Source organism: Cercospora beticola, chromosome 9 (genome assembly GCF_033473495.1).
Source record: "Cercospora beticola chromosome 9, complete sequence".
Lineage (NCBI taxonomy): Eukaryota > Fungi > Ascomycota > Dothideomycetes > Mycosphaerellales > Mycosphaerellaceae > Cercospora > Cercospora beticola.
In genome coordinates, this window is record NC_088943.1 from 2,154,834 (window position 1) to 2,177,919 (window position 23,086).

Genomic DNA, 23,086 nt, shown 5'->3' on the forward strand with positions numbered 1-23,086 from the left:
ACCCCCGAGTCAAACTCAAAGCATGCCGTCACGCAGTGAGATCTTCGTCAAACGTTGTACTATTTGCAGCGGGGAGGGCGGCAAGCACTATAAATGGTGTGGAAGGTACGAGTAGTTCCATCGGGCCAGCGAAGCCTGTATGGTCCTCTTCGCTGGGCTGAGCTCCGAAGAACAGCAGTAAGCGTCGAGACATGTTAGCATCATGAACGATATGCAACAAATTTGAGCCAAGTTTGACGCTTTCTTACCACTTGCGCAAGTGGCCGGCACGTACTGCTCTCGCAAGAATGTTTGCTCTATTTCAAACCTTTTCTCATTGTATATCATGTTCGTCGTCGGACGTCGATCTAGGCTTGACTACCCAGCGACTTTTCCGGGTACGCACCATGTCTTCCAGCCACCCTGCCCCCTCTCCTTGTGCGGTGCGCGGCAACGAACATCCAGCAAGCAGCAATAACGCATGCAACGAGAAACAGCTTCAAGGAAAGGCTCATGCCCGTAGCGGTGGCAAGGATCTGCTCGCGGTTCAAGCGGCCAGCGACCTCTGCAAGTGCCTCCTCACCAATGCTCTCTCCCACCACCTTTGCACTATTGCCGCCGAATACTTCATCGTCATCGAGTGGAGCAACGGGTTCTGCGTGGCCTTCGAGTCCTGTGAGAAACGCACAATTAGCCAAATGATGTTCTGATGAGCTCCCAGTAGTGACTACTGGGATCCGAAGCCACATACATGGGAGAAGTTCTATAGCTCAGCCCTGATACCTTCTTCGGGAACTTCGAGTTCGCCGCTCTTGGCAATCTTGACTTCCTTGGAAGGTCTATCGCGGCCGTCTTTGGGTGCGTTCTCGATCTTGTGGACGATGTCCATGCCCTCAAGGACTTCGCCGAAAACGACGTGGCGGCCGTCGAGCCAAGATGTGAGGACGGTGGTGATGAAGAACTGTGAGCCATTGGTGTTCTTGCCAGAGTTGGCCATGCCTGGGGTGTTATCGGTCAGCTCTCCGTTCGCAGCATAATGACATCTTGCACGTACTCAGAAGACCCTTCTTGGAGTGCTTCAACTTGAAGTTCTCATCATCGAACTTATTGCCGTAGATGGACTTGCCACCAGTGCCGTCACCGTTGGTGAAGTCACCACCCTGGATCATGAAGTCCTTGATCACGCGGTGGAAGGTGGAGCCCTCGTAGCCAAAGCCCTTCTCGCCAGTAGCGAGAGCGCGGAAGTTCTCAGCGGTCTATCACCATGTCCATCGTCAGTCATGCTGCCTATGTTGTGTACACCATTGCTCTTGATCCCCGAGTTCCACCGTACCTTTGGAACAGTCTTGCCATATAGACCGATCACGATGCGGCCCAATTCCTCGTCGCCATGTGTGATTTCGAAGTAGACCTTGTGGGTGATCTTGGGGCCTTTTTGCGCATCGACGGACTGGGCGAAAAAGACGAACGCGAAGGTCAGAATGACCATAAAGGACACGAGGAGACGTTGCAGGGAAGCCATGGTGGTTGTGTGCCCCAATGCGTGTGGTGGGCAAGGGAGACAGACAGAGTTGGAGGGATGGAGGGACAGCTCCAACTGCCAGCTGTGGTTGTCGGTCCCTGGCTCGGCATTGCTGTCGCCGGACTCACTTCCGCTCCGACACCTGCACTTCCGCAGCTTCACAAGCACGGCGACTCTATCATCTGCATCTCCGCGCTCGCTGTATTCACCGCCGCCGCCATGGTGAGTACATCGGACTCTGTTCCATGTGATCGCGCACTAACACCGTCCAGGTCTTCATCTTCGGCACCAACTTCGCCGAGTCGTACCTCGTGCGCACCTCCCTGCAAAAGTTCTACGGCATTGGGCCCAAGGTCTGCCAGCAACTGATGGCCAAATTCCACATCCACAACACGGCGCGCATCGGAAACCTCAAAGACCGACAAATAAATTCACTGGCCGCCGAGCTGAGTACGATGACGCTGGAGAATGACTTGCGGCGGCAGTTGCAGGACAACATCAAACGATTACGAGATATGGGCGCGTACCGTGGGCGAAGACATGCAATGAGCTTGCCTGTGAGAGGGCAGAGGACGAGGAGTCAGGTGGGTGACAATATTCGGGCGTGGATCGCTGAGCTGGAGATGAGTATACTGACGTGAGCCTAGATCATGACGGCACGCAAGCTGAACAGAGTCGAGCGGAGAGGGTAGAGGAAGAGCAGATGATATTGAAAGCATAGCGCCGGCGCAATAGAGGGATTCCAAAAGAAGTGAAATATGTACGATGCAGGATACCAGCGATACCATTGTACAGACAACGTGTACGAACAGGGAAATGACTTGGCCGAATGTCCTCCTAGACATTGAGCCTGTCTTTGCGCTCGTCGATTTTTTTCCTCGCAGAGCTGAAGCCGAGGTCAGGCCTGTCAATTTGCAAGTCTTACCTGCGCCTTGTCGGACAAAGACGAAGCGTCGAGTGGAACAATGCATTGTTTCTGCTGAAGTGCTTTCCGGATCGAGCGATCAATAGATCGCAGCCGAAAGAACGACCATGTGGCAAAGCTCCTTCTTTTGATTATCTACAGCCTAAGCTGACGTCCGCTACCGAGTCTGCACATGCACCTCAGTGCGTTGAAGATGAACATCGATACGATGGGATCATATCAACAAATTTCTCACAACCATGATCCCGAGCAGCCACACACGCCCCACGACCCGGCCTCGCCATGGAAGCCAGACTACGTCGATGAGAAGCAAGATCTGGCTCGACGTACAATTTCATACTTCAGAACACACATCAATCAGATCATGACCGCCGGCTTAGTGGTCCTTACTTTGATTCAGCTCCTCGCCATCCAACGCATGACAACAGCGACCACGACGATCACCTCTGTCGCTGTCCAGAATTACACCACGCATAGAAGCTACGGCGCCGACTGGCGCTACATGTCGCTGGAAAACAAGTATGATGAGTTATGGAACCACGAACTCGTCGCCGACAACGGCATCATCAATTTGCCGCCTTACGACTCCGGAGGTAAAAGCGTAAATGGTGAATTTGGTGCCATTGCGATGCTACACGCCTTGCACTGTTTGGGAGGTATTCGGAAGGCTCTGCAGACTGCGCGCAACGATGCCATCACCAAGAATGGACACGATATCGGCCTCGACCCGCGGGCTGACCCACATTGGCCGCACTGCTTTCACTATCTCAGGCAGATGATTTTGTGCCACGCAGACGACACTATAGAACGCGGACATTTCTTCAACGGGACCTTCTCGCCAAGCGCAGACGATCCTGCAGTCATCGAAGGAAGCCTCGACATACGGCAGTGTCGCGACTCAGAGAGGCTATTCGAGATGAGACGACAGCACAGTGATGCGAATGTTGATGGTGTACCCATCGAATGGTGAAAATATCGCTTATGGATATGCAGCAAGGCCTACCAGATCAAGACACCCTTGATCACACTACCCTCTTCCATCTTCTTCTTTGCCTCCTCAAATTGCTCTAGAGGGAATTCTTTGAACATCTTTCCTACTGGCAGAATGCCATCTTTACTCCATTGCACCAGTTCTGGCAGCGCCTCCGCCGGGTCCCTGTCGCCTTCAATAACGCCGACCAGCCTTCTCCCATTGACCATGTGTTGCAAACAGTCCACTTCGAGCTTTGCATCTACCGGCTTCACACCGACCTGCAAGACCGTGCCGTTCTTCCTGATTGCCCCGAGACATTCGTTCAGGATAGCTACACTCGGCGTCGTATCCAGGAACGCTGTTGCTCCAAGGCCTTGCGGGCTCATCTCTTTTATCGCGTCCGCTAGGCTCTTCTCGCCCAACGCTTCTTTCGTCGACAATAGTCCCTTCGTAGCTCCAAGCTCACTCGCGAGTTCCACTCTTCCAGGGTTGATATCAACTGCAATAATTGTCCCAACCTTTCTCTCTACTGCTGCACAGATACCCGCCAGGCCGACACCACCGAGTCCAATGACCGCTACCACATCGTCCGGGCCACACTTTCCCACATGCGTAATCGCTCCTGCTCCAGTCATAATCCCGCACCCCAATGGCGCATACAACTTCAATTCGTCGGCATCCCTCATCAACTTGGTCACATTCGCAGCTGCCGAGACCTTCACCGGCGTCGGAGAAGCAAAACTCGACTGTCCAAAATATCCACCACCAATAACCTTACTCGTGTCGCTTTCCAGCACAAAGATCGGCTCATTAGCCTGCAACGTCAACTTCGCATGCTCGACACAATAAGCCGGATGTCCTGTCGTACAATACAAGCATTCCAAGCACGCAGCAGCAGACAAGATGACTAGATCTCCGACCTTGAAGTTCTTCTCTTGAGATTTTGATCCCAGTTTCACCACTCGTCCTGCACCTTCGTGGCCCAGTACACGAGGATATATCCCGCCATAACCTGAGATATCTGTGTGGCAGACGCCTGTCGCGATCATTTCGATCAGGAATTCATCTTCTTGTGGCTCTCGAGTGAGGAGTTTTTCGAGTTTCCATGTGTGTTGATCGTAGGCGACGATGCCTTTGCTGGGGATTGTGTATTGGGACATTTTTTGTTCGAATTGATAGGATATGTTGGAGGGCGTTTAGGACGAGGACCTTAATGGAGTATCTGGAAACCAAATATCACTTTGATCTGAGAAGCTGTTCAAGTCGACGCGTGCATAGCTTGGGACACCTTCGTCATAGGTGGAGGTGGGGTTGAGTGAGGCTAAAGTCTAGATCGCATCGAAAGAGTTAGAGAGAACCAGGAAAAGGAATGGTGCTCGGGTGACCGGGCTGTATGCAATAGCATTGATTTCAAATTTAGCAAGTGCAGCTATCATGCAAATTCGAGACTACGAGACCGGCATAAATGCTTCATGCCACAGTGCCTGCTGGTCCACAACAGTTCCCATTGCTGTATGAAGCGCACTTCATGACGAGAAGAACGCAATTCCATCCTCTAGGGCTACAGTAATAACATCGATGACCGCCTGCCCTTCCCTTCTCTGCTCCTCATCCACAACCCGCTTAGCAACCTCATTACTGAAACTCCAATGCGCAAACAACAACAGCTCCAATCCACCCTTCACCACCTGTGACGTACCCGCCTCATCAAAGAATACCTTCTTGCTCTTCACGACCTCCACCGCCCTGGGATTGTTGACAGCAAGCGTGACATTGACATGTTCGATGAGACGCTGCGCGTCAGCTTGTGTCAGTGGATTGGGCAAGAGCAGGGAATCGTAGAAGCCTTTTCGAGTGGCGAGGTAGATGGGATTGAAGTCGATGATGAAGGGCAGTTGGTTGATGAGTCCACCATTGTAGTTCTGGGTGGTTTCGGTGAGTTCTAGGACGTTGCGGTTGATGGTTGATACGTCATTGTAGACTTTGTCTACTTGGGAGGACTGGGAGATTGCGGTGGTGGAGAGGAGGGAGATGGCTGCGAAGAATGTGGTGTGTAGCTTCATGGCGGCGGCTGATGTCAGTCTTGGTTGTCAGTAGAGGATGTGGTGAGTGTTTTCATCATGAGGGCTTCTGGGACTTCGTTATGTTGAGTGGTTGGCAGTTGTGAGAAGCGCTAGCGTCCAATTGCAGCTCTGTGGTAGAGGAGAGACAGGCACGCCCACCATTTGCTTCTCACGAGGCACAATCTCTGCATGATGCGTATGGATGGATACAGCAACGAGCAGACCAATCTTTGAACTCGATGGACTTTCTCTCGGGCGCTTGGATGGTCTTGGTCATCTTCAAAGCTGCGCGAAATGGACCAGCAGCTGCCCGCGACTGATGAAGTGTCTCACGGAGAGGGCGATGAAGAGGCGGAGGTGCGCGATAGTGAGGATGTCGATGCGCCGCCCGATCGAGCAGATGCGGTTCGGCTTTTCCACGCGCGAGACGAGATGAAGTGCGCATCCCGGTCGCACGCACGCCCGCCTCGCCTACACCATGCCGTGGCAGCTGCTCTTCCCCGCGGAGCAAAACTCCGCACCGCCATCCATGTCTAACTGGTCCTCGCGTGACTGTGACGATAGCACTCTGTCTGAAGCACACGTTCTCCTCCTGGGCAATGCGTTCCGGAATCGCCGCCCGCGCTGCTGCGAAAATCTCTGCGAGACATCAGACATGTCGGTATGCGCTATGCATCATTTTACGCGTCATTTCCGACAACTCGGTTCGTTCGCGGGGGAATCATAAGAAGTCGGCCTTGACGTAGGGCTGGCGACCAATGCGTCCACCGCGAGATTCAATTTTGCAAAGCCTGCACTTTCCTCGCTGAGAGCGTGCCCTTCCACGACAACATCTCCCACCAACAACATGATGAGCGTCCAAGCACCCAGCGCGGCGATCCCTTTCTCTCTGTTGCGAGAACTACCCCAAGTCACAGCGAGCATGGACCAAGGATGGACCTATTCTGCCATCGAATCGTGGATTGAGGATACCATCCAGAAGCTCTCAGTCAAAGCCGGCCCCACGAAAATGCTGAGTACACTCGTCTCCGAAGACATCGTGCTGGCTGCAGTATGCTGCAGCTGCTTGCGCATCCTCGTCCTTTGCGACCCAGAATCCGCCACCGAGACGATCGAAAGTCTGCACGCCGGGACAGGAGCGAACAACGTACAGGCTCTGGTCGTTAACATGTCCAACTGCCATCGATGTTCTGGCGGCAAACTTGGCCGCGAAAGCATCAAAAGCAGCTTCTTCGAGGATCAAGCATTGGCTGCCACTGGCATGCTGCTAAAGCAGTCAATGCTGAAGCCCATGTACATCCGCGCTGGGCCTGACAGCAATCGTGTGCTGAAATCTACCGAGGAAGAAATTCTGGGCGCAGCAGCTGGTGGGTTGTATGTCATGACCCTGGATGCTTCGAACATGAAGACAACGCTCGCGACACAGGCGCTGTCACAACTCGTGCAAGAAGGAATTTCCTGAGAGCTGGATCACTGTCACCCGATCACTGCGAAGATGCGCTCACTGCTTGGAAACAAGTGTGGCAATCTGAAAATTGCAAGCGAGATTCGTGACAGCAGCCATCTTGCAATCAATGTGCAAGAGCATAACTGTTGGCAAGCATTGGCCTCTGTAACGCTCAGTGCTGCCGGCACAGTTGTGTGGCAGCCACTTGGGACATGAAAGGCATTCGCTGCCACAACAACACAAGCCTGGGGCTTGTCGCAAAGCCCCTCGATGTGTTGCTTGAAGACAACCCAGCAACGGCGCAGCACCAAAATACACAGCTCCAAGTCGAGCGACTTCACAAGCACCGCTGAAAGACTTGCTTGGTACTGTTCAGTCAGCAAGAGCCGGCCAGATCAATTTGGGGACGACAGATGTGACGTCCTCCGCCCAGGCGCCACTGCACTGACAGCTGCACTTGACCACGAGCTCCTAGCCATTTGACATGGCGTCTTCAGACGAAGCAAATTCAACAAAGGCAACAAGCGATCAGGACGCAGTGGACCTCCATCTTAAAAGGCAGAGCCTGCCCCTCGCAAGCGCCTTGCCAGTGAGCCTCACACTGTCTCAACGTGTGAGGTTTTCCGAACGCGTATCGCAAGAGACACTTACACCTTTTGCAACTGTCGTCTCCGCACAGTATATGGAAAACTTACACGAATACAATACTCCACTTGTCAATTTACAGCACTTCTGGCAGATTCTCCTAATCGAGCACGAGTGAACATTAGCTTTCAGAATACTCCTACAGATGATCGAACGCCTACAATCTCGAAACAATCATACTATCGACTGCCCTTATCTATGTCCATCTTTTCAAGACCACATGCGTGTCAACAAGCTTGCCAGTGGATTTCTACGTCACGCACATTCTCATACATCTAATTGATAACCAGCTGGTTGCAGTACAAACGGCGTGGCCGCGTCCCGAAGATCTCACAAAGAGCATACTCCCTTTGCAGGTGATCGAGTCAGTCTCGCTAGGACTCGAAATGTTTTCCTCCCCTTCTCTCCGCCCTTGGGTGGATTTTCACCGAATCCGACAAATTTACATCATCATTTGGTCCTCCTATAGAGACCCATGTGTTTCTGTCCTCGGGATCTATCGCTGCTTGTGACGCAAACAATAGAAGGGCACTCATGATCTCTGTGCTATGAGACCTGATCATGTCTCTCCGATGGGTCACAAGTCACCCGAAGCCAGTACTCGCTGACCTTGAAAGCAAACAAACTCCTCATGGACGCAGAGCACAAAAAGGGCGTACTGCTCCCACATTGACCTGCAGATCCCTCCTCCACTACCAAGCTGTCGTGTCTCTCGAGAAATCCGAATCAATCAAGACTCAAGGATCTCCATCTCTCACTGGCTGGACAACATTCAAGACCGATCAATCATGATTCGACTACTCCTGCCATCTACTTTGTTGTCGCTTGTGCTTCATGGCTTCCCGACTCCAAGCCATGCTAAAGCAATTGTGCAGCATCGGTCAAGCGGTGGTGCCGGAAGTGGCTATTACGACCAAAGCAGTACACCATACCCGCCATATTCTGGTGAACAAAGCGGTCCAGGTGGAGGGCAATCCTACACCGGTAAAGGCAAGCAGCCTGCGTACGATCCACCAACTGGTGGGCAGGGCTTTCCCGGTGGAGGGCCACCGAGGCCCCCGAAGAGGCCTGGAGAGGGAAGACCTCCTGGTGCGCCCGGCAAGAAGCCCGCTGTTGAGAAGACTGTTCCCGACGAATTGGTTCGCAAATATGAAGTACCAGGCCGAGAGGTCTACAATGCCTGGCTGATGGCGGCCACTGCATGGTCAGCAGGCACGCTAATGTCGCAAGACAATGCTCTCGGGCCGGACCCACGTAAGAACAACTGGGCCAGGGGCGCTGCGCTTCCTTACGAATTTGTCGATGAGGCATTTACCATCCTGGATACCACAGGAACATTGGACAAGAACAATCTCTACGGCCTCCGTAGTGTTCTGCAGCAATATCAAGTTGGCGGCAAGTCTGGTAGTAGTGCACCATGGGAAAGGCGTAGGTATGTCAATACCGAACCGTACGACGGTCGTGAAGAGCAGACCACAGGCGCAAACATCCGTCTGAAGATGGAGCAGAACAAACCGTACAACCCTGCAAATCGTCACTCTAGCAACCGTCTTCCGGTGTGTAGTCTCCCAGATACTCAAACGAGATCACCCATACACTAACACACCATCAGGCGCTTGGAACATATTACGAGACCACTCTTAACATCGTTGATGGAGTCATACTTGCCGAGCAGTATGAAGATCTATACCACGGATGGATGGTGCAGCATCCCAGACAAAGCATTCAGTTGAAATCGCGGCCTTCGTTGTACACCTGGTCCGACCTCACATGGTATCTCTGGGTGATCATGAGACCCGAGAGGCGTCGGCCTGTTGGACAACGACTGGCACGTCTCCCGTTCAGGACGAGCGCGACTAGAAATCCATTCCAGAATGTACCACCACACTTGACTGTCGAGAATCTGCTGAGGGAATCACAGGCCACAGGGGCTCAGGGGGAAGGCATGGGCGCCTTCTTGAACTACATTGTTGTGACAAACATTCAAGACCCAGATACGCTAAATCTCATTGTGAGATGCTTGGGATCTCGGTTGTCGAAGGACTTAGATGTGTTGGACAACACAACTTTCGCAGTCGGGCACTGGTAAGTTCTGAATGGCGTGATCGTGCGCATAACTTTGAGCTGCGACTTTGACTTAACACGAACGCAGGTGTTTCTACGCCTTGTTGGGAACACGCGCCAATCGCATGATAGCGGAATTCCTAGCACAACATCGGGGTGCTAATCAGCTGGGGCACAAAGTCTTGCTGTCAGCAACAATAACTCATGCTGACCCAGATGGCAACGTCCGCAAGCCTGCCATCATTTGGAGAGTGTCAGAGGATGTTGCTGGGGCGGCACAGTCGATGAGCCACATCGAGAGCCAGTGGCTACCGCCTGTCGGTCAACGCGAAACTTATTGTTATCCAGAAATTGATCCTTGAGATCGATGGGGTCTCAGAAGGTGCAGTTATAGGCCTCAGCTTGTGGCATGGTACAGGCCCCTTGTCAGACGTTGTTAAAGCAGCCGTTCGAGTGTCTTCATGTAAAAGCGATATGGAATGACCACTAGAGAACTGACAACCATCTTCCTGTCGAGCAATGGGCGATACAGAGTCAGATAGAAACGGAATATAACTCATGAATGATACAGGTCTTGCTTGTCCAGTTCTGCTTCGTTGTCATTGAGATTCCAATCAGGCTCGTTGCACACAGCAGATCTAGCTTAAACATGCTGCTGGATCCTTCGGTGAGTGGAATGGATGCCGCACAGTGGAATGGATGCCGCACCACGCTGCAGGATGAACAATTGCAACCAGAGGCAACGACACAGCAGGAGAACATGCAGTTGTTGAAATTGGATCGGATCAAAGAAATTGCGTGACTGAACGAGACCCCACCACGTGACGGTCGTCAAATCTCCACTTTTCGTGGCGAAGAGGCGAAGTTCTCTCGGCGACAACGAAGCGGCACCACTCACACTTCGCCGTCAGCTCCACGTTCTTGGATTTCACATGCCCAAACGAGGAGCATGATGAGTGTGCCTGCTGCGTGAGCTGCCCACCCCGACGTTGCACGCTCAACACACCCCACAGTCCTTACCAGTTACCCATTTCCCTCGTCCTCTCCTCTTCCCTATAAACAGACTCGACGACTGGCGGGCAAGCGAAGGCCTCATTTCACCACCCAGCGCTAGCGATAAAAGCAAATCACCCGCCCCTAAGCCCACGCTTGACGTATACCACCATCACCACAGCCGAGGACTCGCTGTCTGGGACACCATAGCACGGCATTATTGTTGCACAGCGACCGACGTACAGACCAGGCCGCCCGAGCATGACACAGACGACGTATTGCACTGCGAGAAGCAGCACCTTTGTCACCAATTCCACCAGCGAATGGCATGAGGAGCCCACGCTTGGCGCCTCTTCAGGCACACACCTTGACGCGGACATTGCGCGCGCGAGGCAACGAAGACGACATTCGAGTTACAACCCCCGATCATGGAGTGCCGAGCGGGACAATGTGCAGATTGCGGTGGACGAATTCTTGAGCGATCTGGGCCGCAGGCTGGCCATGGTGGAGAGTTATGGCCAGCATACCTTTGACGCTGGCGTTAATACAGTATTCGACACGCTCACCTCGATCCACACACGATGCATGAAGGAGTTCGAAGACGTGCGGGAGTCGGGGCGAAGACGGCACAAGGCTTTCGTGGATGCATTGGAGGCGCAATACAAAGATGCTCTGGCGAAGCGTGAAACTCTGGAAGCCAAAGTACAGGAGGGCGTCAAGATGTTGGAGGAGAACCTGGCTGCGTTAGAACAACGGGCCTACCACATCCGGGAGAAGGGTGCCATTGCCACGGCGCACGACATGCTTGATTCTGGTCTGGCGTACATGGACGACAAGGCCACCAAGGCTAGTAATCTCATGCTTGAAGGTGCTGATGCTGCCCGCCGAGCGAAGGAACGCATGAAGATCAGGATCGAAGTCGCATTGGAACAAGCCCGGAAGCACGGTGTTATTACCTACGACATGCTACCGGAGCCATGGCGCGTGAATCCTTACATCCTGTCCGGCTACCGTTTCTCAGAGAACAAGCTCCATTGTGTGACATCCTGCTTCACACTATCCAACGAGTTCGTCAACATCTGGAGCCATGCCATAGGTCTTGTCATCGTCCTCGCACTGGCGTTCTGGATCTACCCTTCCACTCCTGCCTTCACCAATGCTACCGCATTCGATATCGTCATCGCTGGAGCCTTCTTCTTCGCCGCTTGCAAGTGTTTGGTCTGCAGCACGATGTGGCACGCCATGTCCTCCATTTCGAATCAGACACTGATGGAACGCTTCGCGTGCGTGGACTACACTGGCATTTCCTTACTTGTCGCGGCTAGTATCATGACGACAGAATATACGGCTTTCTACTGCGAGCCAGTCAGTCGCTGGATCTACATGTCACTTACGTTCGCCTTGGGCATCGGAGGTATCATTCTACCTTGGCATCCTACCTTCAACCGCGCGGACATGGCGTGGGCACGGGTTGGCTTCTACGTATCCTTGGCGTTGACTGGGTTCCTGCCGATGGCACAATTGACATACGAGCGTGGATGGTTCGAGACCATTTACTTCTATGCGCCCATCATGAAGAGCATCTCGGTCTACTTTCTTGGTGCCATACTGTACGCAGCCAAGATCCCGGAGCGCTTCTTGCCAGGATGGTTCGACTACCTCGGCGGTAGCCACAACCTCTGGCATTTCGCCGTCCTAGGCGGCATTCTCTTCCATTATACTGCAATGCAGTCTTTCTTTGGAGATGCATTCAAACGAGCCAACGCACCTGCGGGATGCTCGTTGTATTGAGGCGATCGGCGCGATATTTCTTTGTGCTTTCAGTGACAAGCGTTCGAGCGTGGGGCATAAGAGTAGGAATTCAGAGGCATCGACGAGCATGAGCATGGCATCAATTTCAATATTCTGTAACAGGCCTTGTCTCAACACAGGCATTGCATTGCTAGACCTGAGAAAGACTGGTCGAGCTGTACATATTGACGACAGCAGCTGCATGGAGGGAGATGGTAGGGGTAGCATGGAGCATGGCATTGCATTGTCTGGTTTTACTCGAATATTCTTTTGACCGCCTGTAGATATTCCAAGTCTCGTTTTCACACAGGCCACTTTGGCAGGTTCGTGATCTCTTTTTGCTTGGGGCGTACATTGACGAGCCGCAGTCGCACAATTGGTGACAACCCTTGTCGCAATGCTATGACAAAGGTAGACAATGGGGAAGTTGCGGAAATGTAGCGGAGCACATCTGCCATATTTGGACATGCCGAAATCCGTCGAATCGTGGAGGTTGCGGCACAGCCACTCCACTGCATTTACCAAGATAGAGGATTCGCTGCCTGAACGGCGGCGTGAGCCTCAAATGCAGGCAGCTCTGTATCTCCTACCTCATACAAGGGAAATGGATGATTGATACTCGTTCATCACTTCGTGTAGGGATCACGCAGACGCTGGTCTGCTCTGTGTGAGCGTATGCGAAGTCTTTCTAGCAGCATCGCCTCCCATCCTCGACAGCAGCAATTCGTGACACGAGATCAACGTGTGCAAAGCAGCTCGACGCCATCAGATCCGACGGCATCAACGCATCACTGACTCAGATAACAACATGCAAGTCCATCGATGGAGAGAATGAAAGGGTCATTGCTCAACACAACTGCAGGAAGCGAGCGCCAGGAGGAATACCGGCCGCCCTTTGTGGCCTGCTCCTCTTGCCGCTGGTTATGCTATATGACGCCGCACGATCCGCTGTACGAGAAGCGAGACTGGCAGCTCGATATGTATTCGGTTTCTGGCGCCGCCTACCTTCCTTTCCACTAGCCACTCGATCTCGTGAACGAAGAGAGCGCCACAATGCAAACAATAATATGTTCATGCGACTACCTGGAGAGCTGCGCAACGACATTTACGACTTTCTCGCACCACCGAGCACGATCATTCAACCCCTAGATAGCAATTGGCATCTTCGCTGCGAAGCCATCGACGGAACACTAACAGTCACAGGATCTATCAGTGGCAATCAGCTCACCCGTGGAGGCTACCTCAAACCAACAAGATATAGCACCGAAGATTGGGGCAAAACGGTGCAAATGACACAAATGTGTCGTGGCCTACGTCGAGAAGCAGTTCGACACTTTTACAGCAATACCATCTTCGCCTTTCACCGCCGTCAAAATTATCACGACCACCACTGGATCGAAATGAAGCGGCTGAAGCCCAGATACCTTGAGCACTGGCTACAATCACGACCACGAGAAGCGCTATCTTGCCTCAAGCTGGCCTTCATTTCTTATACTTATCTGCCAGGAACACGTTACGGACAAGACCCCACCGAGGCCATGAAAGACGCTGCCTGGATTCTACATCGCAAAGGCCGATGCACCATGTCCGGCGAGTATCTGGTCATGCTGGATTTCGCCAAGACCCGACATCTGAGGCTCGTGAAAGCTTTTCGAGAGCATGACTGGCGAGTGGTACTGCATGACTGTCCAGTCTGTCTGCAGCATGTCTCGGAAAGGTGGAAACTATGTGAGAACAGTGACCAGTGGCGAGCGGCGAGAGATCGCTGGCATGACCAATTGGATGCGGGAAAACTGTCGTGGAAGGACGCCCTTTATATGATAGATGTGATTCGAGACTGGAAAGCTTGAGCAGTGGCGTTCGCGAAACAACGACTTCGAAATCAGCCTGAAGAACTCTTCCATGAGCTGGAAATTTGTATCAAGCCATGTGCTTCCGACAGGCACCGACACTATCGCAGTTTGATAGAGATGGATGTCTCCACAATTCGTAACGAAGGTGGAAACGCTTGAGAACATCTCGGTCTAGCCAAACAACGCACAACGACAATGGCAAGACACCAACACTAGATTGACCTCGTGAAGACGGACTTTGTGGCGACTCACGACACTGCACCAATTCTTGAATTCCCTACTGCACGAGGACATTTCCAGACACAAGCGTGACAAACCGGAGGCGTCTGCAGGTCGGGTATTTCAGCCGGCAGCAAGTTCGTATCACACCACGGACCCATACAACATCACGCCACATCAGACGTCCTCTGATACATCTTTTCGCGCAAGCCCACGTTTCTGCATAATCACTTGCTCACATCTGTCAAGCCTTAAGAGTGCAGGACAGCCTCATCATCTGCGAAAATGACAGCCACCAATATCATCACTGCTACGCACAATCGCAAACATGGTCGAACTACCGAAAGGAATGCAGCATGTCGACCGCCGTGAATTGCTCACATCTCTGCCAACCAGGATACAGTATTTGCACCAATTTTTGGAATTTGGATCAGGTTCGCGCGACCAACGAATCATTCCTGCTCCTATGATTTGTGCTGACAAGAGAGCAGATGATGTCGAAGCGCTCGTCGATGGCCAAAAATACATCAAAATGGTCATTCCCGCGATCGTCAACATGGTGTACAAGAAACTTCTCCAACACGACATCACAGCAAGAGTCTTCTCAAACCGAGACAGTCGCATCGAAGAAGACCCAGCAGTCTGGATGACAGAGGATAGCAGCACAATCCAGAACCGAAAGATGTTTCTTCGATGGTACTTGATCAAGCTGAATAGTGACCCCACGAAGTTTGAGTACTGGGAATATTTGGACAAAGTCGGGTGAGTCAAGCTCAACGCCACAACACACTATATGTACAATCCACTGGAAGTCCACAAAGCTGACTTTAAACCTAACCAGCCTCATGCACGTCGGCCGCGGCCGCCGCAACCCACTACACGTCGACTACATCTTTCTCGGAGCCTGTCTAGGCTACATCCAAGACAGCATGGTGGAAGCAATTCTCTACCACCCGACTCTCAGCATGCGCCGCAAGATCGCCATCGTCAAAGCCGTGGGGAAGATCATCTGGATTCAAAATGACTTGTTGGCGAAATGGCACACAGTAGAAGGAGCAGAGTACGCAGAACAGTTGTACCAGGAGGAACAGCAGGAGCAACAACAACAACAAAAGCAGCAAAGTGACTTGAGCGGCAACGAGGAACAAGAAGGATGTCTTCATGGGAACAAGGTCCTAGGAAACGACGACGATGGCCAGAAGTCTTTCTCTTCTCCTGCAAATATTGGCACTCCCCTTGCCGCAGTCAAAGAAGACTCAGCATCAACACACACAACAAGTACAAACGGAAGTGGAAAAACAAGTCTAGGACGATCAATCGACGAGGTTGACATCAAAGAAATGAGATGTCCATTCAGCGGCATGGCCATCGAGCAAAGAGCAGAAATGACACGACCGACATTGAAGTCCATTCTCGATGAGACATCAATGGGCCACGTCTCGCAGTCGCAGCAACAACCGAGCGGAATTCCAAAATTGCGGCTAGTGAAAGGAGAAATGTTAGGTAAAGAGATACTGGAAAAAGAGCCCTGGGGACAGGATGTTGGGTCACCTGTTGGGTAATATTGAGGATATGAATTGCGAATGTGATATATACAAATACCCAATTCTTTCTCTTTTTCCAACGATTTCCTTGATCGATTATAGCAATGGCAGTGTCCCTCCAGCCCACCTGGTACGCAAGCGTAGGAAGAAGCCTTATACCACAACACCGCCACTATCAAACTGTCTCGGCTCGCCCGCAGCTTCGAACGTGCCGTTGCTAAGACGGCGCAGACATTGGGCTGAGCTCCCTCCCGGAGCCACCCAAGTAACATTACTTCCGAGAGAAGCCAAGTACGCCACAGTCTGATTGTCGTACGCATATTCAAATGACACTTGATTGGGCACAAGTTGGTCATGCAGGCGAGGAGCGGCCAGAGACTCCGCAGATGTCGCATTCTTGTCAAGTACATTCCACAAATTCTGCACAGTTGCGGTGAGAATTCTCGAGCCTCCAGCCGCTGCTGTGACGAAGTAGAGGGTACCGTTGGAGTGCTCGACAATGGTGGGCGTGATGCTGGACAGAGGGCGCTTCCCAGGTGCAACGTAGTTGGCAGGGCTGGCGATGAAGCCGAAAGCATTGCTTTGACCGGGGACGGAGAAATCGTTCATTTCGTTGTTGGCGATGATGCCGGTTTCGGGGATCAAGACCTTTGAGCCGAAAAGGAGATTGATAGTCGAAGTCAGGGCAATGGCCAATCCGTCGGCATCAGCAGTCGTCACGGCGGAGGTACCGGGCGTCTCAAGTGACTCCAGTCCGGAAGGATCGTAATATGATGTGTTGAACGTCTGAAGAGGGCTGATCTTGGCTTGCACTTCGGAAACGACCGCCTCGCTGAGAATTTCTTCTTGATACTGGTCAAGGCCTTCGACGAAAAGAGGGTCGCCCAGATTGGCGCGTTGGCCGTATCCGAAACGGAGAGCTTCATTGAAGATGTGGGTACTTTCGTTGACAGCTGACGCCCAGCCAATGTTTTTGTAGCCCTCGATGATCTTCATGATGGACATGGCGATGGTGCCAGACGACGGAGCGCTGCAACTGTGGATGTTGAAGTCTCTGTAGGCAATGGAGGCTGGCTTGCGAATGGCGACTGTGTAGTTCTTCAGGTCCTCCAGAGTCATGTTGCCACCAGTCGCTCGGGTATGATTAATCCACGTCTGTGCGATGGGACCAGAGTAAAAGGCATCGGGGCCATGCTCAGCGATGGTCTCAAGCGTGGCTGCATATCTCTTGCGAGTGATGGTGTCGCCCAGCCCAAGACGCGTGCCGTTGGGCGCGAAGTCGATCGCCCAGTTGGGATCGTCTACCAAAAAGTTGCCAACAACATCTTCGGCAGAGGCGACAGCGGAGTCCATGTACTTAACGAGGTCTTTGCCGACGACGAAGCCATCTCTGGCAATCTTGACGCTTGGCAGGACCAAGTCTTTCCACGGCAGCTTGCCATAGTTCTCATGCAGGTGCTGCAAGCCACGCAACTCTCCCGGCACTCCACTCGCCAGGCCGCCGTACAAGCTGGCGTCGGTGTTGTTGTTGTTGTACATGTCCTGAAAGGCGGCAGCGGGAGCGGTCTCTCGGAAGTCGATGAACTCGTAGCTGCCATTTTTCGAGCGGACGAGCATGAAGCCTCCACCTCCAATGCCACTGAATTGATTAGCACGCCGTTCTGGTTGATGGTGAACTTCGTGCACTCCTTCCTCACCTGTGGTACATCCCGATCACCCCCACACATAGCACCGTAGCGACCTGCAGTGGCAATCAGCTTCGGCGCATCGAGCCAGCACAAGCTCATCAGCACTTGCCATGGAATCTGCAGCATTGCCGCCCTTCTTCAGGATCTGAGCTCCGACCTCCGAGCATTCCTTGGACTCGCTGGCGACGGCGCCCAGCTTGTTGCCGTCCGCATCATCGCACGGCTCGCTCTGCGCAGTCGGAATGGCAGAACACAGCTGCGAGAGCAGGAAGGGCGACAACAACAGACCGGTGAGCTTCATGGCGAGCAGGTGTCTGCCAGGAAGGCGGCCGGGTGGTGCGAAGGAGGAGGTGCCCAGTATATAAGACTAACTACTGCAGTCCGGCGGAGAATTTGGCGACTGCTAGTCTAGCGCTGCTGCTGTGTTATATCGCACCGCGATCAGCTCATCAGCGTGGGCCGGGAGATCACCATTGACACATTTCTTTTGACGGGCGAGACTAGTTAGCACCTACATGTCGCCATTGCCACTCCTCGTCACTCGCCGACGCGCTTTCTGCCCTGGCCGTGCAGAGGGCTTAGCGGCGGCCAGGGCACGCGAGGCTATGGGCGTGGTGCCAGCCAAGCTACTCCAAGCATCACAAAACGAGCAAGAGCATTTTTAATTGTCCCTCCGTCACCTTATCGCTGGAGCAGCTTGATGAGAAGGAAAGAGGAGCCCCGGCCCCGGCGACCGCTGATAGCCTTCCGCATCGCTTGGGGCGGCCCGAGCAGCCTCGGAGCTCGGAGTTCATCTGCCGTTCTTTGCTCCTTCCAGCTGAAGGATTGCAGCAACAACACAGAGACAATGTCTTCCGACACGCGTCTGCCGCCCGTCAACATGTCTTCTTCCACGTCCGCACCACTCGGTCGTGAGCTGAACACGACGACACAACGCTCACCTGTGAATCAAGCGCAACGAAAGGCATGCAACAATGGCGCAGTGCCCCCTTCAGGCTGACAATGTGCTGGGGCCGGTCGTCACACAGGGATGCCGTGCCAACTTCGACTTCACCCTGCTATTCGAGGAATCAATCTTATCCATCCTGCCCGCGACCTTTTTACTTTTCCTAGTCCCGCTTAGGGCTTCGACCCTCCAACGCCAAGGAGTCAAGGTGCTACGGACTACATCTCTGCTATTCAAACAGGTTGCCATCGTGTTGCTGGCATGCGCGCAGCTGGCCATCCTGGTGGGGTGGAGCTTGCAACCATTACAACGAACGAATGCATCTGTTCCCGCTGCAGCCGTGTCGTTTCTTGCTTCCCTCGCACTCTTGTACCTGTCTTCACTTGAGCATGCGAAGACGATCCGCCCGAGCAGCATCATCAACTTCTGGATCCTGGTTTCATTGCTCCTTGATCTGCCACAAGCCAGGACGCTATGGCTTCGACCAGGTTCGAGGATCGTGCCTGTCACATTCTCCATCAGTCTCGTGGCAAAAGTCCTCATCCTATATTTGGAAGCCAGGAACAAGAAGAGATCAATCTTTCCACAATATCGGTTTCTCGCTCCGGAGGCGTTGGTCAATCTGTACAGTCAGGTCTCACTATGGTGGATCAACCCCATGTTTTGGACTGGGTACCGGAGCTTCCTATCCATTGACAGCTTGTATGATATCGATGAGGGTTTGAGCTCGACCAGCGCTGAAGCCACGTTCGCTCGACACTGGTTGAGACGATCAGGAGAACGCAGGTGGGACTTGGTTTGGGCGTTGGTGCATTCCGTCAAATGGACATTGATAGGGCTCGTTGTTCCTCGACTCTGTCTCAGCGCACTCAAGCTCTGTCAGCCCCTGCTTATTGCGAGAATCACGAGTCTTCTGCGCGAAGGACTCAATGATGGCAACAGAAATGATGCCAACGGACTCATTGCTGCTGCTGCATTGATCTACGTCGGAGTGGCCGTCACCACGGCACTGTATCAACGCCATCTACACCGCATGATCACCAAGATTCGTGGAAGCGTCGTCAGTGCAGTCTATGGGAAGACCATGCGCCTCGACGATGCACAACTCTCGGATAATGCGGCACTGACGCTCGTCACAGCAGACATCAATCGAATCTGCGGCTCCCTCCAAACCATCGACGACCTCTTTGCCACACCAATCGAAATCGCTGTCGCAATCTACCTCCTCGAGCGGCAAATTGGCGTATCTTGCGTGGCGCCTGTCGCGTTGGCCGTCGGTGTCAGCCTTCTCAGCTTCATCAGTTCGAACACAGCGATTCCAATGCAGAAAGCATGGCTGGCTGCAGTCTCTGCGAGGGTTGCATATACATCTTCCGTCCTCGGTGCTCCCAAAGTCTTCAAGATGCTCGGGTTGACGGATTACTTCATCGACAAGATTCAAGCATTACGAGTGCATGAATTGGCCGAGTACGCAAGTTATCGGAAGTACGTGACATGGCGCAACATTTATAGTGCTGTACCACAGAGATTTGCTCCTCCGCTCACACTAATGATGTTCGTGCTCATTGAAGGACGACAGGCTCTGGACCCAACATCAGCGTTCACTGCACTGGCTCTCGTAGCATTGGTGACTGCGCCTATCCAGGAAATGATTCATGCGGTGCCACAGCTGCAGACCGCCTTGGCTAGTCTCGATCGTGTGCAGAGTTTCCTGTATTTAAACGACAAGGGCGACTTGCCTGCTACTGCCGATCAGCATGTGGGCTCTGATGAAGACTCTGCTGCATTCGAGCTGTTCCATCTGTCAGGGAAAGCAGGCTCTGGACCAGCGAAGCCGCTGATGCAGCTCATCAATGCCTCCGTCGCCATAGACGGGAAGGCGATCCTGCAACTTATCAGCATGTCTGTAATGCCCGGCACTCTGACTGTGATTGTCGGTCCTGTGGGCAGCGGAAAGTCCATCCTACTCAAAACGCTTTTTGGTGAATTGCGACTCTCGGCCGGCACTCGTGCGTTCGAATCGGATGCGGCATTCGGATATTGCTCTCAGGAGCCTTGGCTGCCAAACGATTCAATTCGTAACATCATCTTGGGACAGTCAGATCACGACGACCAATGGTTCGACTCAGTCATTGAAGCCTGTGCGCTGCCATCCGACATACGGTCTCTACCGGCACGCGAGCACACTCTGGTAGGAGCCAAGGGAGTTTCATTGAGTGGTGGGCAGCGACAGCGAGTCGCATTGGCTCGCGCGCTTTATTCCAGAAAGTCAATCCTTGTGGTGGATGATGTCTTTAGTGGGCTTGACACAAACACTTCGCGACAGGTGTTCGCCCGAGTCTTTGGCGGCCGCGGACTTTGCAAGGCTCATTCCATCAGTGTTGTTCTTGCGACTCACTCTCAACGCTATCTCCCGGAAGCAGATCACATCATTGCCCTCAAAGCGGGGACAGTAGTGGAGCAGGGCACTTTTCAAGACCTGGTCGTCATCGATGGCTACATTCACAGCCTGGCTCTTACAGACAATCCGGAGGAAGAAGATGATACCGACGTCACGGCGGCGAAGAAGAACGTTGCAGCTCAGGCCACGGAACCTGCTGCTGTCGATAAAATCACGATCTTGCAACAAGACCTGGCTCGCAAGACTGGCGACATCACGGTCTACAAGTACTATCTCCAGTCGATTGGCTTGAAATTTTGCCTCGTTCTCGGCATTACCATCGTCGGGTTCGCCATCGGAGAGAAGGCGCCCGACCTTTGGTTCCGCTTCTGGTCTCAGGCAGAGGCAGCCGGCAACCGGTCAATCCCCCTCGCTGTCTGGATCACAATCGCCTTTCTGTTCGCTTTAATCTTCATTGGATCTGCTGGGACACACATCTGGGTCATGCTCGTTCATGCGGTTCCAAAAAGTTCTGCTCAACTACACAAACAGTTGCTTGACGCTGTCATGCACGCTCCTTACAATTTCTTCGTGAAGACTGACCCCGGAGTGACGCTGAATCGCTTTTCAAATGACATGTCCATCATCGAAGGCGAGCTGGCGGGCGCCTTTATGCAGTTCACAGATGGTGCCGCGGCAGCTATCGCTGGTGCTGCCCTGATCGTGGCTGGAGCGACGTACGCCGCAGCGGCGATGCCTTTCGTGATGGCGGTGCTTTACGTGATTCAGAAGATCTACCTGCGCACATCTCGCCAGATGAGATTCCTGGAGCTGGAGTCCCAAGCGCCACTTCTCACGCACGTTACCGAGACCTTGGCTGGAGTCACGACTATTCGAGCATTTGGCTGGCAGCATGAGATGCACCAAAAATGTCTCACACTGCTTGACAAATCTCTTCAGGCATACTTTCTGCAGCTGTGCATACAGCGATGGCTCAACTTTGTTCTTGCGCTTGTGACAGCTGCTGTGGCAGTCGTTGTGGTGTCCATAGCATTGACCATCCCTGAGACATCGAGCGCTGGGGCCATTGGTGTCTCGCTGCTTGGCATCTTAAACTTCAGTTGGTACCTCTCGTTTGTCATCAATGCCTGGACAGCTCTCGAGACTTCTCTCGGCGCCATAGCACGCTGCAAGAACTTCGAAGCGAGCACTGCATCGGAGGACTTACCGGGCGAAAGTCGATCTCCTCCTTCTGACTGGCCATTCGCTGGCGCAGTAGAGATCAAGAGCATCACTGCAGCTTACAGTGACGATGTCAAAGTCCTACAAGGGATATCGTTGTCGATTACTGCAGGAGAGAAAATTGGTGTTTGCGGACGCAGTGGCAGTGGCAAGAGTTCTTTGCTATTGACATTGCTGCGGCTGCTTGACACTTCTTCTGGCAGCATTGAAATCGATGGCTTCGATCTGGCATCCCTGCCACGCCAGGCCACCAGAGCTGCATTAACCGCCCTGCCTCAAGAAACGGTCGTCTTTCCGGGCAGTATTCTGGCCAATCTCGACCCTTTGGGCATCAGTAGCGCTGCTGAAGTCGAGCACGCGCTGCAGAGCGTAGGCATAGATCTCATCACTGAGCGAGGCGGCCTCGAGGCCCACATGGGGGATCTTCGCTTATCGCAGGGACAACTCCAGCTTTTCGCAATCGCACGAGCACTGTTGCGGAAGTCCAAGCTACTGATCGTGGACGAAATGTCCAGTGCCGTTGACGCGGCGACAGAACGAAGGATGATTGAAGTGATCATGCGAGACTTTGCAGACAGTACTGTCATCGCCGTTGCGCATCGCCTGAAATCCATTGCTGCCTTCGACAGGATTGTGGTCATCGAGAACGGAAGGATTGTCGAAGTCGGTGCTCCCTCCGAACTGCTTGCAAAGTCTGGAGGTATGTTTCGGTCAATGTGGTCCCGATCTGCATTGTAAATCCGAGCAAGTCACGCTTCTCCATGTTGAATATTGAAGGCGGTTCTATCGGCATATTGATAGGTCTCGCCGTG

At 53.0% G+C, this 23,086-nt stretch overlaps 12 protein-coding genes across 12 annotated transcripts; 8 read left to right on the forward strand and 4 right to left on the reverse strand.

Annotated features, from left to right (window-relative positions):
- Window positions 1–347: 347 nt before the first annotated feature.
- CPR2 (Peptidyl-prolyl cis-trans isomerase B) lies at window positions 348–1,501 on the reverse strand (the record flags this gene model as incomplete). The annotated part of the gene is made up of 4 exons (XM_065603630.1): window positions 348–652; window positions 763–978; window positions 1,034–1,235; window positions 1,313–1,501. The coding sequence occupies 4 exons, from the start codon at window positions 1,499–1,501 to the stop codon at window positions 348–350; spliced, it is 912 nt and encodes a 303-aa protein (XP_065459702.1).
- A 219-nt stretch (window positions 1,502–1,720) lies between these two features.
- On the forward strand, window positions 1,721–2,193 carry RHO25_013021 (mitochondrial 37S ribosomal protein uS13m; the record flags this gene model as incomplete). The annotated part of the gene is made up of 3 exons (XM_023604293.2): window positions 1,721–1,723; window positions 1,774–2,085; window positions 2,149–2,193. The coding sequence occupies 3 exons, from the start codon at window positions 1,721–1,723 to the stop codon at window positions 2,191–2,193; spliced, it is 360 nt and encodes a 119-aa protein (XP_023450263.1).
- A 426-nt stretch (window positions 2,194–2,619) lies between these two features.
- On the forward strand, window positions 2,620–3,396 carry RHO25_013022 (uncharacterized protein; the record flags this gene model as incomplete). Its single annotated transcript, XM_023604294.2, has 1 exon — window positions 2,620–3,396. The coding sequence occupies one exon, from the start codon at window positions 2,620–2,622 to the stop codon at window positions 3,394–3,396; it is 777 nt and encodes a 258-aa protein (XP_023450264.2).
- Window positions 3,397–3,425: 29 nt separating this feature from the next.
- On the reverse strand, window positions 3,426–4,559 carry RHO25_013023 (uncharacterized protein; the record flags this gene model as incomplete). The annotated part of the gene is made up of 1 exon (XM_023604295.1): window positions 3,426–4,559. One exon carries the CDS (start codon window positions 4,557–4,559, stop codon window positions 3,426–3,428), a length of 1,134 nt encoding a protein of 377 aa, XP_023450265.1.
- Window positions 4,560–4,925: 366 nt separating this feature from the next.
- On the reverse strand, window positions 4,926–5,462 carry RHO25_013024 (uncharacterized protein; the record flags this gene model as incomplete). Its single annotated transcript, XM_023604296.1, has 1 exon — window positions 4,926–5,462. One exon carries the CDS (start codon window positions 5,460–5,462, stop codon window positions 4,926–4,928), a length of 537 nt encoding a protein of 178 aa, XP_023450266.1.
- An 847-nt stretch (window positions 5,463–6,309) lies between these two features.
- On the forward strand, window positions 6,310–6,924 carry RHO25_013025 (uncharacterized protein; the record flags this gene model as incomplete). The annotated part of the gene is made up of 1 exon (XM_023604297.2): window positions 6,310–6,924. One exon carries the CDS (start codon window positions 6,310–6,312, stop codon window positions 6,922–6,924), a length of 615 nt encoding a protein of 204 aa, XP_023450259.1.
- A 1,418-nt stretch (window positions 6,925–8,342) lies between these two features.
- On the forward strand, window positions 8,343–9,980 carry RHO25_013026 (uncharacterized protein; the record flags this gene model as incomplete). Its single annotated transcript, XM_023604298.1, has 3 exons — window positions 8,343–9,110; window positions 9,167–9,639; window positions 9,707–9,980. The coding sequence occupies 3 exons, from the start codon at window positions 8,343–8,345 to the stop codon at window positions 9,978–9,980; spliced, it is 1,515 nt and encodes a 504-aa protein (XP_023450260.1).
- Window positions 9,981–10,872: 892 nt separating this feature from the next.
- Window positions 10,873–12,402, forward strand: RHO25_013027 (uncharacterized protein; the record flags this gene model as incomplete). The annotated part of the gene is made up of 1 exon (XM_023604299.2): window positions 10,873–12,402. The coding sequence occupies one exon, from the start codon at window positions 10,873–10,875 to the stop codon at window positions 12,400–12,402; it is 1,530 nt and encodes a 509-aa protein (XP_023450261.1).
- Window positions 12,403–13,469: 1,067 nt separating this feature from the next.
- On the forward strand, window positions 13,470–14,252 carry RHO25_013028 (uncharacterized protein; the record flags this gene model as incomplete). The annotated part of the gene is made up of 1 exon (XM_023604300.1): window positions 13,470–14,252. One exon carries the CDS (start codon window positions 13,470–13,472, stop codon window positions 14,250–14,252), a length of 783 nt encoding a protein of 260 aa, XP_023450262.1.
- Window positions 14,253–14,802: 550 nt separating this feature from the next.
- Window positions 14,803–16,036, forward strand: RHO25_013029 (uncharacterized protein; the record flags this gene model as incomplete). The annotated part of the gene is made up of 2 exons (XM_065603631.1): window positions 14,803–15,236; window positions 15,316–16,036. 2 exons carry the CDS (start codon window positions 14,803–14,805, stop codon window positions 16,034–16,036), a joined length of 1,155 nt encoding a protein of 384 aa, XP_065459703.1.
- Window positions 16,037–16,171: 135 nt separating this feature from the next.
- RHO25_013030 (uncharacterized protein) lies at window positions 16,172–17,635 on the reverse strand (the record flags this gene model as incomplete). Its single annotated transcript, XM_023604302.2, has 1 exon — window positions 16,172–17,635. One exon carries the CDS (start codon window positions 17,633–17,635, stop codon window positions 16,172–16,174), a length of 1,464 nt encoding a protein of 487 aa, XP_023450158.2.
- Window positions 17,636–18,680: 1,045 nt separating this feature from the next.
- On the forward strand, window positions 18,681–23,012 carry RHO25_013031 (uncharacterized protein; the record flags this gene model as incomplete). The annotated part of the gene is made up of 1 exon (XM_023604303.2): window positions 18,681–23,012. The coding sequence occupies one exon, from the start codon at window positions 18,681–18,683 to the stop codon at window positions 23,010–23,012; it is 4,332 nt and encodes a 1,443-aa protein (XP_023450107.1).
- Between the last annotated feature and the right edge of the window lie 74 nt (window positions 23,013–23,086).